The sequence below is a fragment of the Haematobia irritans genome, chromosome 3 (assembly GCF_050003625.1).
Source record: "Haematobia irritans isolate KBUSLIRL chromosome 3, ASM5000362v1, whole genome shotgun sequence".
Classification (NCBI taxonomy): Eukaryota; Metazoa; Arthropoda; class Insecta; order Diptera; family Muscidae; genus Haematobia; species Haematobia irritans.
This window is the reverse complement of record NC_134399.1, coordinates 10,253,510-10,273,895: the sequence shown is the minus strand read 5'-3', so window position 1 is coordinate 10,273,895 and position 20,386 is coordinate 10,253,510. Positions and strand designations below refer to the sequence as shown.

General features: G+C 30.4%; 1 protein-coding gene and 1 long non-coding RNA gene across 4 annotated transcripts in view; one reads left to right on the top strand and one right to left on the bottom strand.

Moving 5' to 3' along the window:
• The window catches only part of LOC142228308 (uncharacterized), a 176,096-nt gene that overhangs the window by 24,902 nt on the left and 130,808 nt on the right, over positions 1–20,386 (top strand). The gene's annotated exons all lie outside the window — the stretch shown is intronic.
• norpA (no receptor potential A) overlaps positions 1,261–20,386 on the bottom strand; it is a 253,955-nt gene continuing 234,829 nt past the window's right edge. For 2 of the 3 annotated variants that reach the window (XM_075298700.1, XM_075298701.1), the window contains 11 exons: positions 18,448–18,527; positions 14,649–14,885; positions 14,414–14,580; positions 14,136–14,346; positions 13,977–14,070; positions 13,737–13,901; positions 12,245–13,668; positions 10,095–10,298; positions 7,858–8,014; positions 7,686–7,775; positions 1,261–3,471 (listed from right to left, as the gene is read on the bottom strand). In XM_075298700.1, coding sequence (XP_075154815.1) covers positions 3,403–3,471; positions 7,686–7,775; positions 7,858–8,014; positions 10,095–10,298; positions 12,245–13,668; positions 13,737–13,901; positions 13,977–14,070; positions 14,136–14,346; positions 14,414–14,580; positions 14,649–14,885; positions 18,448–18,527 — 2,898 coding nt within the window. In that variant the 3' untranslated portion in view covers positions 1,261–3,402. The remainder of the gene's footprint in view (positions 3,472–7,685; positions 7,776–7,857; positions 8,015–10,094; positions 10,299–12,244; positions 13,669–13,736; positions 13,902–13,976; positions 14,071–14,135; positions 14,347–14,413; positions 14,581–14,648; positions 14,886–18,447; positions 18,528–20,386) is intronic. The other variant, XM_075298702.1, reaches the window with a different exon arrangement.

Genomic DNA, 20,386 nt, shown 5'->3' with positions numbered 1-20,386 from the left:
ATTTCTATAGAAAATTTTGCCAAAATTTTGTTTTCAATAGAAAAATTTATTTCTATAGAACATTTTTGTAAATTTTTTTTCAATAGAAAATGTTTGCAAAATTTTATTTCTAGAAAATTTTGTCAAAATTTTATTTCTATAGAAATTTCTATAGAAAATGTTATTTCCATAGAAAATGTTTGCAAAATTTTATTTCTATAGAACATTTTTGCAAATTTTATTTTCTATAGAAAATTTTTGCAAATTTTTAATTTCATAGAAAATTTTTGCAAAATTTTATTTCTATAGAAAATTTTTGCAAAATTTTATTTCTATAGAAAGTTTTATTTCCATAGAAAATTTTTGCAAAATTTTATTTCTAGAAAATTTTGTCAAAATTTTCTGTAGAAATATAATTTTGACAAAATTTTCTATAAAAAATAAAATTTTGACAAAATTTTCTATAGAAATAAAATGTTGACAAATTTTCTATATAAATAACATTTTGACAAAATTTTCTACAGAAATACAATTTTGACAAAATTTTCTATAGAAATTAAATTTTGACAAAATTTTCTATAGAAATAAAATAAAAAATTTTTGCAAAATTTTATTTCTATAGAAAATTTTTGTAAAATTTTTTTCAATAGAAAATTTTTGCAAAATTTTATTTCTATAGAAAATTTTTGTATATTATTATTTCTATAGAAAATGTTTGCAAAATTTTATTTCTATAGAAATTTCTATAGAAAATATTATTTTCATAGAAAATTTTTGCAAGATTTTATTTCTATAGAAAATTTTTGCAAAATTTTATTTCTATAGAAAATTTTTGCAAAATTTTATTTCTAGAAAATTTTGTCAAAATTTTATTTCTACACTTTTAAAATTGATAAGCAAAAAAATATTGTAAAAAGTGCCAAAGTCTATTAGAATTGTCTTTATCACAGTATATAATAGGTCCTTGATTTTTATATACAATTTTTTTTAATTTATTGTTTTATTTATTATTTAATTATCTAAAACAAAGGTTAGTTATTAAAAAATTGCCTTTGTTTTCGATAATTTTATGTTAGGTGGTTAAACGGAAACTCTTTGAATCTGCTCTTTCAGTTGACAGTTGTGTCCTTGTTGAAATACTGGTTGTTGTTGTTGTTCTTGATCTCTTAAGATTTATGTATATATTTTCTTTTATCATAAATTTGACTAGAAATTCATAGTTATATTTGACTTGTATAATCGGTGTATATATTTTGTTTGGTATTTAATGAAGAATCCAAATTTCCATTTTTTTTGTAATGTTGTTTTATTTGCAAAATAATTAGCATATAAAACAGTTGCACAGCTCATCAACATTAATTATGGAAAATTATATATGATCCTTACAGTGTATTCTGTATTTTATTTTATTTTTTTAAAGTTAGTTTTTACTTTAAATATGTATATTAGATAGGGTCGCGAAAAAAAGTTCATGCAGTCACCCCCCAGTTTTGTAGCATATTTGAAGACAATTTCAGAACACTAAAACTTTTTTTTTTCCGTGCACCCTACGACCCCCCGAAATGCAATTTACTGTGCTGTGTCGTCATTTGAAGTCGGATCGAAAAGAAACGCATATCGTTGTTCATGGTTGATCAGGGGCTATATTTCGTGCATTGGTCAGTTTTGACTCCGACGTCAAATTTGATTTTTAATTTTTTTATTTCGCTTCGTATACCCCTATGATGCCCATTTCTTATAACCATTATAAAGATCTTATCAAAATATGAAACTTTTGCTTTGGAAGTATTTAATTATATTCATAAACAAAAAAGTTACAGAGATTTTAAAAAGTCAATAGGTCACCCTACACCATCAAATAGCTTTTGCTGTGTTGTCATGATATCCTATCGAAACCACATGCACATCGTTATTCACATCTACGAAATTAATTTGAAAGGTATTTAATACACACAAACTGTTTATCTGTAAATTTCTAACCGTATCATTGTATACATACTCGTTGTGTGCACTACGGCATTTTCTGCGTTATGCAAAGTTCTTGTGTTTTTGCTTGAACAACTTGAGAGCCTACTGTTTTAAAATCTAACAATCAATCTAACAATAAAAGTAAGTGGTAACGGAATTGTGGAAAATTACGAAGATCGTTATGCTGCTTACACATTGGTTAAATTTCTGCCTTTCAACATCTGACTACGCCGTATTTTTTTTTGCGTTTTCTTGTCATCTTCACAATGGTGAGCAATGTTGTCACATGAGTAAATACTTTAAACAAGAAAATATTAGATTAGATTTGTATTTGATTTGAGTACATTTCATGTTTTTCCACAATTCCGTTACCACTTACTTTTATTGTTAGATTTTAAAACAGTAGGCTCTCAAGTTGTTCAAGCAAAAACACAAGAACTTTGCATAACGCAGAAAATGCCGTAGTGCACACAACGAGTATGTATACAATGATACGGTTAGAAATTTACAGATAAACAGTTTGTGTGTATTAAATACCTTTCAAATTAATTTCGTAGATGTGAATAACGATGTGCATGTGGTTTCGATCGGATATCATGACAACACAGCAAAAGCTATTTGATGGTGTAGGGTGACCTATTGACTTTTTAAAATCTCTGTAACTTTTTTGTTTATGAATATAATTAAATACTTCCAAAGCAAAAGTTTCATATTTTGATAAGATCTTTATAATGGTTATAAGAAATGGGCATCATAGGGTTATACGAAGCGAAATAAAAAAATTAAAAATCAAATTTGACGTCGGAGTCAAAAATGACCAATGCACGAAATATAGCCCCTGATCAACCATGAACAACGATATGCGTTTCTTTTCGATCGGACTTCAAATGACGACACAGCACAGTAAATTGTATTTCGGGGGGTCGTAGGGTGCACGGAAAAAAAAAGTTTTAGTGTTCTGAAATTGTCTTCAAATATGCTACAAAACTGGGGGGTGACTGCATCAACTTTTTTTTTTGCCTTAGGCCGTGACCCTACCTAATGTATATTCAAATTTGTTTATTTCTTGCTCTCTTCTCTCATCATTTTACTTTTATATGCCTTATAATTATATCTAAGATATTTAGGGATTTTCTTTAGACTTATCTAAATAATTTAAATTATTTTTTTGTTTTAACTTTTTTACCTTAACTAAAATATATTTCGATTGCATTTGTTTTGTTAAGCCATTTTCCAAAAAAAAAGTGGTTTGCCTTCAAAAGTAGATATTTCTAAAAAAAACTGGTTCCTTCTCTTCCTCCGTTTCCTTTGGCTTGATGAATTTGCTTATAGAAAAATATTGTTGGTATATGTGTCGCCCTTTAAGTTTTGCTTTCATAAAATGGTTCTTTTTATCAGTTTAAAAAAATATTATTGTTTTGGCGGATTTGATTTGGAATGCCCAGGAACCGAGTCCTAGGCATAGAATTCAGACTTGCCATGTAGTTTATATGCCTCTTCTTCCACTTTGTACATATCCAAGAGCTGGAGAATAAAGAAAAAAATTATTTATTAGTTTACATAAAAAAAATATTTTCGATTTAATTTTAGCTTTAATTTTGTATTAGATAAAATATTATTTAAATATATGTTTGTTAAATAAGAAATAAATGATATCTCAAACAGAAATTTCTAGATTCAAATTACAAAACAAAAAGATTGCAAATATATTTAATATTAACATAAATTTAATTTTAAAAAAATCTTATTTCTATAACAAACATTGTCAACATTTTATTTCTATAGAAAATCTAAATTCTATTTCTGTAGTAAATTTTGCATAGGTAAATTTTGTCACAATTTTATTTCTATAGAAAATTTTGTCAAAATTTTATTTCTATAGGAAAATTTTGTCAAAATTTTATTTCTATAGGAAAATTTTGTCAAAATTTTATTTCTATAGGAAAATTTTGTCAAAATTTTATTTCTATAGAAAATTTTGTAAAAATTTTGCCATAAATTTTATTTCTATAGAGAATTTTGTCAAGCTTTTATTTTTATAGGAAATCTTGTCAAAATTCATTTTCTATATAGAAATTTTGTCAAGATTATATTTATATAGGAAATTTTATTAAAATGTTATATCTATAGAAAAATTTGTCAACATTTTATATCTATAGGCAATTTTCTCTAAATTCTATTTCTGTAGCAAATTTTGTCAATATTCTATTTCATTTTGTCAAAATTTTATTTCTATAGAAAATTTAGTAAAAATTTTATTTCTATAGAAAATTTTGCCAAAATTTTATTTCTATAGAGAATTTTGTCAAGATTTTATTTTTATAGGAAATCTTGTCAAAATTCTATTCCTATACGAAATTTTGTCAAAATTCTATTTCTATAGGAAATTTTGTTAAAATGTTATATCTATAGAAAATTTTGTCAACATTTTATAACTATAGGAAATTTTCTCTAAATTCTATTTCTATAGAAAATTTTGCCACAATTTTATTTCTATAAAAAATTTTGCCAACAATTTATTTCTATAGAAAATTTTGTCAAAAATTTATTTCTATAGAAAATTTTTATCAACATTTTATTTCTATAGAAAGTTTTGTCAAAATTGTATTTCTTTAGAAAAGTTTGTCAAAATTTCATTTGTATAGAAAATTTTTGTCAAAATTTCATTTCTATAGACAATTTTTTCAAAATTTTATTTCTATGGAAAATTTTGTCAAATTTTATTTCTATAGAAAATTTTTTCAAAATTTTATTTCTATGGAAAATTTTGTCAAATTTTATTTCTATAGATTATTTTGTCAAAATTGTATTTCTATAGAAAGTTTTGTCGAAATTCTATTTCTAAATGAAATTTTGTCAAAATTTTAAAATCAACATTTACAAAACTTTGATACTACTCTAATGAAAATGAGCAAAGGATTTATAGGAAATTTATAGGAAATCTTGTCAAAAATTTTTATAGGAAATTTTGTCAAAATTCTATTTCTATACGAAATTTTGTCAAAATTCTATTTCTATAGAAAATTTTGTTAAAATTTTATTTCTATAGAAAATTTTGCCAAAATTGTATTTCTATAGAAAATTTTGTCAAAATTTTATTTCTATAGAAGATTTTGTCAAAATTTTATTTTATAGAAAATTTTGTCAAAATTTTATTTTATAGAAAATTTTTTATCAAAATTTTATTACTATAGAAAATTTAGTAAAAATTTTATTTCTATAGAAAATTTAGTAAAAATTTTATTTCTATAGAAAGTTTTGTCAGAATTTTATTTCTATAGAAAATTTTGTTCAAAATTTTATTTCTATAGAAAATTTTGTCAAAATTTTATTTCTATAGAAAATTTGTGAAAATTTTATTTCTATAGAAAATTTTGTCAAAATTTTATTTCTATAGAAAATTTTGCTAAAATTTTATTTCTATAGAAAATTTTGCCAAAATTTCATTTCTATAGAGAATTTTGTCAAGATTTTATTTTTATAGGAAATCTTGTCGAAATTCTATTTCTAAATGAAATTGTGTCAAAATTCTAATTCTTTTTCTATTTCTATAGAAAATTTTGTCAAAATTTTATATCTATAGGAAATTTTCTCCAAATTCTATTTCTATAGAAAATTTTGCCACAATTTTATTTCTATAGCAAATTTTATCAAAATTTTATTTCTATAGAAAATTTTGTCAAAATTTAATTTCTATTGAAAATTTTGTCAAAATTTTATTTCTATAGAAAATTTTGTCAAAATTTTATTTCTAAAGAAAATTTTGCCAAAATTTTATTTCTATAGAGAATTTTGTCAAGATTTTATTTTTATAGGAAATCTTGTCGAAATTCTATTTCTAAATGAAATTGTGTCAAAATTCTAATTCTATAGGAAATTTTCTCTAAATTATATTTCTATAGAAAATTTTGTCAAAATTTTATATCTATAGGAAATTTTCTCTAAATTCTATTTCTATAGAAAATTTTGCCACAATTTTATTTCTATAGAAAATTTTGTCAAAAATTTATTTCTATAGAAAATTTATTTCTATAGATAATTTGGTCAAAATTTTATTTCTATAGAAAGTTGTGTCAAAATTGTATTTCTTGAGAAAAGTTTGTCAAAATTTAATTTCTATAGAAATTTTTGTCTAAATTTTATTTCTTTGGAAAATTTTGTCTAAATTTTATTTCTATAGAAAATTTTGTCAAAATTTTATTTCTATAGATTATTTTGTCAAAATTTTATTTCTATAGAAAGTTTTGTCTAAATTCTATTTCTAAATGAAATTTTGTCAAAATTCTAATTCTATAGGAAATTTTCTCTAAATTCTATTTCTATAGAAAATTTTGTGACAATTTTATTTCTATAGAAAAATTTGTCAAAATTTTATTTCTATAGAAAATTTTGTCAAAATGTTATTTCTATAGAAAATTTTGTCAAAATTTTATTTCTATAGAAAATTTTGTCAAAATTTTTTTCTATAGAAAATTTTGTCAAAATTTTATTTCTATAGAGAACTTTGTCAAGATTTTATTTTTATAGGAAATCTAGTCGAAATTCTATTTCTATATGAAATTTTGTCAAAATTCTAATTCTATAGGAAATTTTCTCCAAATTCTATTTCTATAGAAAATTTTGTCAAAATTTTATATCTATAGGAAGTTTTCTCTAAATTCTATTTCTATAGAAAATTTTGCCACAATTTTGTTTCTTTAAAAAATTTTGTCAAAAATTTATTTCTATAAAAAATTTTGTCAAAAATTTATTTCTATAGAAAATTTTGTCAAAATTTTATTTTTATAGAAAATTTTGTAAAAATTTTATTTTTATAGAAAATTTTGTCAAAATTTTATTTTTATAGAAAATTTTGTCAAAATCCTATTTCTATAGAAAATTTTGTCAACATTTTGTTTCAATAGAAAATTTTGCCAAAATTTTATTTCTATAGAAAATTTTACCAAAATTTTATTTCTATAGAAAATTTTGCCAATATTTTATTTTTATAGAAAATTTTGTCAAAATTTTATTTCTATAGAAAACTTTGTGTTTTTTTGTCAAAATTTTATTTCTATAGAAAATTTTGTCAAAATCCTATTTCTATAGAAAATTTTGTCAAAATTTTAAAATCAACATTTACAAAACTTTGATTCTACTCTAATGAAAATGAGCAAAGGATTTATAGGAAATTTATCTCAAAAATTTGCATTGTAAGGTTAATGTAGGTTGAAAGTAATTTTAAATATAGAAAAGTTTTTGTTTGAGAAATGTTATGAATGAAAATGGAATAAAACAAACAATAAAAATAAAAAAAAAAAAATAAAAAAGTGTAAATAATAACACGTAATAAATAGAAAGGCAAATAAAATGGCGAGAGTAAATCCCCATAATTTCAACCACATTAAGGCCGATACTAAATTCAGGTTTTCAGAAAGAAATAAAAACTAAAAGAGTAAAGATAAGGGTTGTGTTTGGTAAATCTAAATAATTTTGGAGGGAATGATTCAAGGCAACAATTCAGAAGTAATCGTGAAATATGAAATTTAATACCGTCCTATAGGTATAGTCTTTACATGGGGAACTTGTAAAAGGACTAATGATTCTACAATGGCTGGGTATGATTTCAGATGATTGCGAATGAAAAATTGAAATGATTCGAGTTCGTACAATTAAATGTCAGTATGTTTTTGATTAGCATTATTTTGATCATTTATACTAGCTACTGTGTCGTTCTGCGGCTGTGTTAGATCTAGTACCTTTTGCACATCAGTACTAAATTCCTCTACTTGTTTGCTATGGGCCATTTTCAATTTTTCCATGGCACGGCCTTGTTTCACACCAATTTGCTAAAGAAAATTGGGTAAACAGAAAATTAAAATATTAATAAAATAAGTAACATTTTATTTATATTAAAAAACTATATCTAACCTTTTTCTCTTCCATAAAACGTTTGATATTGTTTTGTCTCTTCTCTCTTAGACGACGATCCTTTTCGTTTTTGGTCTTTAATGTTTTATCATTTTGTACCTCTTTGGCGGTTTCGGCTGAAGTTTTGGCCTGTTTGGCATTCAAGTCCTTGACATCCCTGTGGAGAAAATAAAATAATATAAAATTAAAATTTGAGAAAATTTTCAATAGAAATAAAATTTTGACAAAATTTTATATGGAAATAAAATTTTGCCAAAATTTTCTATAGAAATAAAATTTTGACAAAATTTTTTATAGAAATAAAATTTTGACGAAAAATTTTCTATAGAAATAAAATTTTGATGAAAAATTTTCTATAGAAATAAATTTTTGACAAAATTGTCTATAGAAATAAAATGGTGACAAAATTTTCTACAGAAATAAAATTTTAACAAAATTTTCGTTAAAAATTAAATTTTTACAACATTTTCTATAGAAATAAAATTTTGACCAAATTTTTTATAGAAATAAAATTTTGACAAAATTTTCTATAGAAATAAAATTTTGACAAAAAATTTTCTATAGAAATAAAATTTTGACAAAATTTTCTATAAAAATAAATTTTTGACAAAATTGTCTATAGAAATAAAATGTTGACAAAATTTTCTATAGAAATAAAATTTTTATAAAATGTTCGTTAAAAATTAAATTTTGACAAAGTTTTCTATAGAAATAAAATTTCGAAAAAAATTGCTATAAAAATAAAATTTTTCATAAAATTTTCTCTAGAAATAAAATTTTGAAAAAAAATTTATATAGAAATAAAATTTTGACAAAATTTTCTATAGAAATAAAATTTTGACAAAAAATTTTCTATAGAAATAAAATTTTGACAAAATTTTCGTTAAAAATTAAATTTTGACAAAGTTTTCTATAGAAATAAAATTTTGACAAAGTTTTCTATAGAAATAAAATTTTGACAAAATTTTCTATGGAAATAAAATTTTGACAAAATTGTCTATAGAAATAAAATTTTTTATGGAAATAAAGTTTTGACAAAATTTTCTATAGAAATAAAATTTTGACAAAATTTTTTATAGAAATAAAATTTTGACAAAATTTTCTATAGAAATAAAATTTTGACAAAAAATTTTCTATAGAAATAAAATTTTGACAAAATTTTCTATAGAAATAAATTTTTGACAAAATTGTCTATAGAAATAAAATGTTGACAAAATTTTCTATAGAAATAAAATTTTTATAAAATTTTTGTTAAAAATTAAATTTTGACAAAGTTTTCTGTAGAAATAAAATTTTTAGAAAATTTTCTATAGAAATAAAATTTTGACAAAATTTTCTATAGAAACAAAATTTTGACAAAATTTTCTCTAGAAATAAAATTTTGAAAAAAAAAAATTATATAGAAATAAAATTTTGACAAAAGTTTCTATAGAAATAAAATTTTTACAAAAAATTTTCTATAGAAATAAAATTTTGACAAAATTTTCTATAGAAATAAAATTTTAATAAAATTTTCGTTAAAAATTAAATTTTGACAAAGTTTTCTATAGAAATAAAATTTTTAGAAATTTTTCTATAGAAATAAAATTTTGACAACATTTTCTATAGAAACAAAATTTTGAAAAAATTTTCTATAGAAATAAAATTTCGACAAAATATTCTATAAAAATAAAATTTTTGATAAAATTTTCTCTAGAAATAAAATTGTGAAAAAATTTTCTATAGAAATAAAATTCTGATTATTAATTTTGTTCGGCTTGAGGTCATAGAAACAATCGATTATTGATTTGTTTTAATATTTATTTCCAAAATTCATACAAAATGTTCTATAAGTTAAAATTTTGACAAAATTTTCTATAAAAATAAAATTTTGACAAAATGTTCTATAGAAATAAAATTTTGACAAAACATTTTCTATAGAAATAAAATTTTGACAAAAAATTGTATATAGAAATAAAATTTTTAGAAAATTTTCTATAGAAATAAAATTTTTAGAAAATTTTCTATAGAAACAAAGTTTTGACAAATTTTTTTATAGAAATAAAATTTTGACAAAATTTTCTTTAAAAATTAAATTTTGACAAAGTTTTCTATAGAAATAAAATTTTTAGAAAATTTTCTATAGAAACAAGGAATTTTCTATATAAATAACATTTTGACAAAATGTTCTATAGAAATAAAATTTTTGAAAAAATTTTCTATAGAAATAAAATTATGGCAACGGTTCCGATACATACCTCGCATGCCTTTCCTCCAATTGCTTAATTTGATTGGCTTGCACCACCAACATTAAAGCCTTCATGGCCTCTTGGGAATCTTGAACATGTTGACGCAATAGATCCCATTCTTCCTTTTTGTGTTTGGCAATCATTTCAGTCCATTGTTTGGTTTGATCAGCAATGGCGGTTTTAATGGCGGAGTCATTGCGAATTTCGTCCTTGCTAAAAAGTAAAGAAAGTGAAACAAGTGAATATCAATATCGAAAGCGTGGCTGACATCGTAGTCATGGCATGAGATTGAAGGTATTGGGAGAATTGAGGGAAACATGAAACATGACAAACCATCAAAGAATAATAGAGGAGACGGTGAGTGATGTCACAACAATCCCTGATCGTATACCTGAGGTGGCCATAGTTGCCGAGTGTGACATTCTGACGCCATTAATGTCAGAGACCCGAGGGAAATAACTGCTACACCGATGGCTCGAAGATGGGCGTTAGGACGGGACTGCGAGTAACTGTGGAGAATCGAGATGCCGAGATCCTATTCCGATTACCGGACCACTTGAAAATCTTGCAGGCAGAGGAGGTTTTAAATTTCCAGAGGGCAATGAAGGCACTAGCAGATATCACGGTTCGATCGGGAACTGTATCGGAATGCAAATGCATTGAATACTCGAAATACAGCAGGGTTCGCATTATATGGACGCCGGAATAAGAGGAAAATAATCTGGCAACAAAAGCTAGGACACATAAGGAAGTTCACTTCCCAGAGAACGCAATGCCAATAGAGGCAACGCGGCCCGAGTTCGATGAATGGGTATGGGAGACACATAAAGCGGTCAAAAGGGCGATAAAAACTATCCAAGAAGAGAGCGACGACAGCCTGAAGATCCGTGGGTATAATGGTACCGAGAATTGAGAGCTCATATGTGTCGAATAGGAGCAGCAGAGGATGGTGCATATAGGGCGTGTTTTGAGGATGTTAAGAACTTGGAACAATACCTTTGTTACTGTCCTACCTTCATTAGTCAAAGAATTAACCATAGAGCTAGGACACATAGGGATTTGAACACAGAGAACACAAAGCCAATAGAGGCAACACAGGCCGGGTTGGATGAATGGGCATGGGAGACACATACAGCGATGTGAACCAATGCAATTGTCGGAAGGGCGACAAAAACTAGCCAAGGTGAGTGCGACGACAGTCTGAAGAACCATGGGAATAATAACCGGGCACCGAGAATTGAGAGCACATCTGGGCCGAATAGGAGCAGCAGAGTATGGTGCATATAGGACGTGTTTTGAGGATGATGAGAAGTTGGCACACTACTATTGTCACTGCCCTGCCTTCATTAGTCAAAGAATTAACCATAGAGCTAGGACACATAGGGGTATGAACCCAGAGAACGTCAAGCCAATAGAGGCAACGCGGGTATGGGTGACACATAAAGCGATGTGGATCAATGCAACGGTCGGAAGGGCGACAAAAACTAGCCAAGGAGAGTGCCACGATAGTCTGGAGAACCATGGGAATAATGACCGGGCACCGCGAATTGAGAGCACGTCTGTCCCGAAGAGAAGGCCACGCGGGCCGAGTTGGATGAATGGGCAATATTTCGGAAGGGAGACGAAAACTGCTCAAGGAGATTTCGACGACGGTCTAGAGAACCATGGGACTAATGACTGGGCACCTAGAATTGAGAGCACATCTGTGCCGAATAGGAGCAGCAGAGGATGGTGTATATAGGGCGTGATTTCTGGATGATGATAACTTGGAACACTACCTTCGTCACTGCCCTACCTTTACTAGACAAAGAATTAACCATACCGGTGAAGAGGTAATTCGGGACCTGGCCCAGTTGGCAAACAGAGATTGGAATTCGTTAAAGACACAGAGTTCCTGGAATAAAGTAAGGATACGATGGAAAAAAGTTAGGGCGCTCAAAAAGCCGTTTACATTCTCCCATTACTGAGGGAAGTCGTCCAATTTTTAACGGCGGCGTTATCGACTAAAAAAATTTAGTAGGTGGTTTCACTCTTTGCCTCTGATCGGCCGACCTGTTTTCAAGATTTGTTGTAGGATATTCTGGGAACTAGGATCGATCGATTATGTCCTAAATATCCTTAAGATATGAGTGACTTACTACCCACAACAACAAACTTACCTTTTACCCTTGATCAGCTTATCAATGGCTGCATTTTGGGTCTTTTGTACAGCCATACGTTCCTTGGTGTGCTTCTTTTTCAATGTATCCAATTCCTTATTTTGCTTCTTGGCCTGCTTTTGGAAACCCTTTTCGTTGCGCAAAGATTCCAAAGTCACAGGTTCAAAGACCAAGGGAGCTTCCTTTTTCTCCTCTTCCTTTGATTTGCCAGCATCTTTGGCAGCTCCACTGCTTTGTTCCTCGATACCAAGACCCTTCAGCTGTTCATTTTGTTTCTGGGCTGCACCGGCAAAACCTCTGGGATCCGACAACATAGCCATGAAGTCCTCAAAGCCATCAGGCACATAAATCTTGAGTTCCACTTGCACAAACAACATGGGCAAGGACATGGGGAAATTGGCTTCAGTACGTAAAGATACATGACGATAGCCCGCCTGCAGACCATCCAAAGGTAAAATACGTTGGCCAATCATTTTACCGCTCTCTTCATAGACACCAAATCGCAGCACAGCCAAATCGGGCAAGACAACTTTACGGAATACAAAGGGATCTTCATTGTAGACAGGATTGAGACCATTGTTGGGTACTAAACGAGTACGGAACTCTTTTTTGACCGTATCCGAAGGAAGACCGAACATATCGACTTCAACATAGGTGCCCACTTTCTTATCGGACAAGAATTGACCTGCTATGATCTTCACCGAACATTGAGCAGCAATTACACCGTCCACCGGAGCATCGGCAAAGGGATCGAAATCTTTGTCACTGCGACGCATAAAATCCGGTTTCAGCAAATAACCACAGCCACCGTTATACTCAAATTTACCCTGATTCAATTGCATGGGTAAATCGGATGTCTGGAAATTTAGGGATACCATCTGACAGCCGGCATTCCAAAAGACTTGAGGCATATAATTGGAAGAATCGGCACGTGTGCCTTTGGGATAAATTCGAGACATTTGACGTTTATTGTAATTGACAAAATCGATGGCATTCTGTTTTAGATAATTCATGCCAGCCGATTCGGCAAATGAGGACATATTGTGGGCAATATTTTTCTCTATAGCCTTATCGAAGCCCTGGAATTTGATGGGCTGGGCATAATTGACCATTGACGACAGCCATGGGTGGACATTGGTCGTTGAGCCACTATAAGCAGCTGGTTGTTCACCACCTTCAGCGGCAGCTCCATCGGCGGGAGCTCCCTCGGCACCCTCTGGCGGAGCTTCTGGTGGTGGTGGTGGAGCAGCTTCAGGCGGTTTGACGGCGGTGGCATCTTCTTCGGGATCATCATCAGTTTTCAGTTCGCCCTTAAGCCACATTTCCAACTCGACTTTTTCTACCTCGGGTTTCATGCGTTTGTTCTTGATCATAATTTTACGTTGTAGTTTACAAGGCGGTGGGAGTGGCAAACCAGGTTCCAGCTAGATGGCAAAAAACAAATGAGAGGTCATGGCCATAATTTTGGGGGAAGTAATTAGGAAATTCTTACCGGATGATCGGGTAGAGGCTCTTTTAGTAATAGATCACCAAAGAAGTCATCACAGTATTTGGCTAATTTATATTGCTGGGCACGATTACAATGATTTTCAAATGATAATATGACAGGATAACTTGAGGCCACAAATGCACAATCGGCTATAGCTTGGATACAATCCTAACAGAGATGGAAAAAGAACCAAAGGACCAATAAAATAAAATGGGCATAAGGCTATCATCATTCGCACCTTACCTTATATAAAATTTCAGTACAATAGGCATGACCGTGAGTAACAATGGGTTCTTCATCTTCACCTTTACCATTCCAACAATCCAATTCGACACATCTATATAATAGGGAATACCGATAAAATGTATCCTTCCTTGGGGTAAATAGGCCTTTTACACTTACCGACATCCAGCCAATAATGTCTGCCTATACATTTCTACAGTGGATTTGCCACCGATTTGTCTACCCGATAAATAGGTATTATGTGAACTATTGATATAATAATGGGCCAAGGGTTGTTCCATATCCATATACATTTCCAGACGATCCAAAAATACCGGACAGTTTTCATCGGACATTAGATAACGTTTAAAACCATCCATGGAAAGTTCACCTGGAAAAAATTAACCTTCAATAACTGAAAAGGCCAGAGTTCCTATTTCTCCCCCTCCGAAACTTACCAGCCTTTTTTCGATCCTCATTTAATTCATAATCGTTTATAATTTCCGTACAACGTTTCTCCTCATACAAAGGATATAAAATTTCATTCATACGGGGATCACGTTGTTTCTCATTCATGAATTGTATAAACTGTTCCAGCGATATAACATCCGATTTTCCTTTTGTTCTAAAAACGAGAAAAACGAGATTTTGTGTTTTGACCTCCTCGAGATGAGTTGCGAAATTTCCACTTACATCGTTGTAAACAATTCCTCAATATCATTTCTCGGACATATTTTGTGATACAAGGCATAAAATTTGTCGAATGTAAATTGATCCGGAGTCATAGTGGCACTTTTGTCATCGGGTAGACCCACATCTTTGATGCATTGATATACCAGTTTTTCTGTTTTACCAGAGGCAAATGTTTTCGCCACTACCTTTATGGGAATTTTGCCACCTTTTTCCACTGAAAATGATAAACGCATCCAACTGAGGAGAGAGGAAGATTGAAAAACAAAAACCAGAGTTTGTATTATTTTACAAAGTTAGGAATGATTTTCGCAAGATTTTCTTATATCCATATGAGCGTTAAGCAGAAAAAGTTAAGACTTACTTGCGGGTTTAGCCTCTGAAGAGTCGGGAGTAGATTTTATAAAAAAAACTTACCCTTAGTTCAGCTTAGATAATAAAGTAGCAGAGATAGAGAGATCAAAACCTATTTCGATTCACAGAGAAATCAAAAAGTATACGAATCTCTACGAGAAACGGAGACGGCGTTGAATAATCAAAAAACGTCGGCGGCGTACGTTTTTACGCAAGGCAGAACCTCTATTGGCAGTCTGCAAATAGGGAGTTCTCACTACTGGAAAGAGGTACCCTAGGGATACAGAGAGAAAGAGATCAAAACATATATCCGGCGGCGACTGATATTTCCCACCGGAAGACAATAAAGTATACGAATCTCTACGAGAAAGGCATATTAATCGGCGACGGAGTCGACTAAACAAAAAACGTCGGAGGCACGCTTTGTTGGCTTAATTTTCTGTCCTGAATACGTCTTTATGTAAGGTAGAACTTTAAAGCCAGTCTGCAATTAGGGAGTTCTCAATATTGGAAAAAGGCCGTGTGTGTGTGTGTAGAATGTTGCTCCTATTTTGATTTTGGAATTCATTCTTCAGTTGTCAAAATGTCGTCCAAGCAAGAAGAGCAGCGTATCAAAATTTTGCTCGCGCATCGCGAAAATCCGAGCTACTCGCACGCAAAGCTGGCAAAATCGCTAAAAGTTGCCAAATCAACCGTTACAAATGTAATTAAAGTGTTTGGGGAACGTTTGCCGACAGCCAGGAAGTCTGGATCGGGGGGAAATCGAAAACCGGAAGCCACTGAGAGGACAAAGAGAGTTGCCGGTAGTTTCAAGCGAAACCCTAACCTCACTCTCCGAGATGCCGCAAATAAGCTGGGTGTATCGTCTACAACCGTTCATCGAGCCGGACTATCGACTTACAAGAAGGTAGTGACTCCAAATCGCGATGATAAACAAAATACGACGGCCAAAACGCGATCCCGGAGGCTGTACACGACGATGCTGACGAAGTTTGACTGCGTGGTAATGGACGACGAAACCTACGTCAAAGCCGACTACAAGCAGCTTCCGGAACAGGAGTTTTATACGGCAAAAGGAAGGGGAAAGGTAGCAGATATTTTCAAGCACATAAAACTGTCAAAGTTCGCAAAGAAATATCTGGTTTGGCAAGCCATCTGTACCTGTGGCTTGAAAAGCAGAATTTTCATAGCTTCCGGAACTGTCAACCAAAAAATTTACGTGAAAGAGTGTTTGAATAAACGTCTGCTGCCTTTCCTGAAGAAACACGGTTGTTCCGTACTGTTTTGGCCGGATTTGGCATCTTGCCATTACGGTAAAAAGGCCATGGAGTGGTACGCCGCCAACAACGTGCAGGTGGTTCCCAAGGACACTAGGTTAGGTTAGGTTAGGTTAGGTGGCAGCCCGATGTATCAGGCTCACTTAGACTATTCAGTCCATTGTGATACCACATTGGTGAACTTCCCTCTTATCACTGAGTGCTGCCCGATTCTATGTTAAGCTCAATGACAAGGGACCTCCTTTTTATAGCCGAGTCCGAACGGCGTTCCACATTGCAGTGAAACCACTTAGAGAAGCTTTGTAACCCTCAGAAATGTCACCAGCATTACTGAGGTAGGATAATCCACCGCTGAAAAACTGTTGGTGTTCGGTCGAAGCAGGAATCGAACCCACGACCTTGTGTATGCAAGGCGGGCATGCTAACCATTGCACCACGGTGGCACTAACCCTCCCAACACGCCAGAGCTCCGCCCAATTGAGAAATACTGGGCTATTGTCAAGCGGAACCTAAAGAAGACCAAAAAAACTGCTAAGGACGAGCAGCAGTTCAAGGCAAACTGGCTTTCTGCGGCGAAGAAGGTGGACAAGGTGGCTGTACAAAATCTGATGGCAGGTGTCAAGCGTGAGGCCCGGCAATTCGGATTTGGAAAAGCGAAAGCCTAACTGAATATTTTTCCTGAATTTTATACTAATTGAACTTGAAAACCGAAATTCTAATCAACTACAGAACATCGATCAATCAACGTTCTCATCAGTACTGTTTTAGATCATCAATGAAGCGAATTTCTCACCGAATACCGATTATCGGCAAACTACCTTTCTCCTCCACTATCGATTATAAACGAACTGAACTTCTCATCAACTACAGAACATCGATCAATCAACGTTCTCAACAGTACTGTTTTAGATCATCAACGAAACGAATTTCTCATCGACTACCGATCATCGCCGAACCAATGATCCCCACCACTAACGATTGTAAACGAACCTAAATTCTCATCAACTACAGAACATCGATAAATCGACGTTCTCATCGGTACTGACTTAGATCATGAACGAAACGTATTTCTCATCAACTACCGATCATCGACGAACCAACGTTCCCCTCCACTAACGATTATAAGCGAACCGAACTTTTCATCAACGACAGAAGATCGATAAATCGACGTTCTTTCAGTACTCTTATCGATGAACCGAACTTGTCATCAACTACCGATCATCGGCAAACTACCTTTCTCCTCCAATATCGATTATAAACGAACTGAACTTCTCTTCAACTACAGAAAATCGATGAATCGACGTTCTCATCGGTACTGACTTAGATCATCATCAACTACCGATCATCAACGAACCAACGTTCCCCTCCACTTCTCATCAACGACAGAAGATCGTTAAAACGACGTTCTTATCAGTACTGTTTTCGATTATCGATGACCCGAACTTCTCATCAACTACAGAACATCGATAAATCAACGTTCTCATTAGTACTGTTTTAGATCATCAAGTACTTGAAGTACTTACAACCTGCCGATTGTCTGTGAACCGAACCCCTTCCTCATCTCCGTGAATATATCAGCTTTCGATTATCTACAACACGAGCCCATTCCAAATGCCTGATCCCAATTGATCCTGATCATATTAGAGAGATTGTCACACAGATTAACTTTCATAGTTTAAATCAATTAAACCGAATTAATAGTTTAATCGATAAACACTTGTGTTCAAAATCCGAACGATTTAGTGATGCCTTACGGAGACCCTGGAGATGACTGACGACGAGAAAACCATGTAACATTTTCTCTCTCATACTAAGTCTAATATGCTGTATTTCACTTATGAGAATACAGCAACACAGAATGACTGACGAAACAGATGATCACCATACATCGCGAACACTTCTTCAAGGACTCAGTTTTGGAGCTGTCACCGGTCTTACACTGGCTCCATCTATCTTTCCTCAAACTGCATGTCGATGTTTGTGTTTTAGAATCCTTTCCTTTTTGTCCCATTCGATCCCTGTGGCTCAATAACAACCATAGCCTACTTGTCCTTACCTATACTTACCATGTGTTAGCCAGAATCCTCACATCCTGCTATATTGTATCACACACTGCATACCTTGACATTTACTTGCTCTAATTAAAATGTTATAGTAAATATTGGACTTACTGTTTCATTAAATTAGTCGTGGGACAGACATTAGCGGCCTTATTATTGTGAGTAATGTGCCGCAACCCATCTTGCCAACGCTGTTTGTGGCAGACAAAGAAACGGAAAACAAACAAAATTGCAAAGTTGCATGCAGGCAACCGGATACGGAAATTAAAATCAAGCGGTTAATGAAAAGAGAGTGCAATTGTGTCCAGAAATTAAAGACAGCAATAGATAACCAATGTGAAGAGTGTACAAGTTTGGTAAAGTTGTGTTAATACATGAATTACATCGAATCATAAGATAACAAATAGAACAGACATGCAACGATAAAAAGAAATAAATATTAGTGATATTTTTTTTACAAGAATATATTTTTGTTTGTATAAAATAATAAAAAATAAAAATAAATAAGAGAAAATAGAAATGAAATTTTCATCGAAATGAAATTTTGACGAAATTTCCTATAGAAATAAAATTTTGACAAAATTTCCTATAGAATTGAAGTTTTGACAAAATTTCCTATAAAAATGAAATTTTGACTAAATTTTCTACAGAAATAAAATTTTGACTAAATTTTCTATAGAAATAAAATTTTGAAAAAATTTTCTATAGAAATAAAATTTTGACAAAATTTTCTATAGAAATAAAATTTTGAAAAAATTTCCTATAGAAATAAAATTTTGAAAAAATTTCCTATAGAAATAAAATTTTTAAAAAATTTTCTATAGAAATAAAATTTTGACAAAATTTTCTATAGAAATGAAATTTTGACCAAATTTCCTATAGAAATAAAATTTTGACAAAATTTTCTATAGAAATAAAATTTTGACAAAATTTTCTATAGAAATGAAATTTTGACAAAATTTTCTATAGAAATGAAATTTTGACGAAATTTCCTATAGAACTAAAATTTTGACAAAATTTCCTATAGAAATGAAATTTTGACATAATTTCCTATAGAAATAGAGACATTTTGACAAAATTTCCTATGAAATGATATTATCGAAATCTCAATATTTTTCCTATATGAACCTTGAGATTTGTAAATAGATTTTAGTTCTAAATATCGAGGTTTCGTGCATAGTGAGAATGTAATATACGAAAGTGATGGAGAAATCTCGTGATTCACGAATAATTTTACGAGAAATATACCTGGAAGATCTGACTGAAAACATGAGCTTAAACTCGAGAGCGCTATAAAACTCTTAACATTTTAGGTATCATTAAAATTTTAAGCGATTTCAAATTTTCCTCTACGTGAAATTCGTTACTCACGCGCACTCACGAAGTTATTATTTTCGTGACTCAAACTCATGTACAGCATTTGGTTTGTTAATTACGCACACATACGCCGTTGCCATTAGCGTGACTCACGAGTCACCTGTGAAAAATGAAGAAACAACTAACAAAATAAAAATTTTATATCTGTAGAAAATTTGGCAAAATTTTATTTTTATAGAAAATTTTTGCAAAATTTTATTTCTATAGAAAACTTTGTCAACATTTTATTTCTATAGAAAATTTTATTAAATTTTAATATCTATAGCAACTGTTGTCAAAATTTTATTTCTATAGAAAATTTTGTCAAAATTTTATTTCTATAGAAAATTTTGTCAAAATTTTATTTCTATAGAAAATTTTGTCAAAATTTTATTTCTATAGAAAATTTAGTCAACATTTTATTTCTATAGAAAATTTTGTTAAAATTTTATTTCTATAGGAAATTTGGTCAAAATTTTATTCCTATAGAACATTTTGGCACAATTTTATTTCTATAGACAATTTTATCAAAACTTTATTTCTATAAAAAAATTTCAACATTTTATTTTTATAGAAAATTTTGTCAAAATTTTATTTCTATAAAAAATGTTGTCAATATTTTATTTCTATAGAAAATTTTATTAAATTTTAATTTCTATAGAAAATTTTGTCAACACCTTATTTCTATAATTTT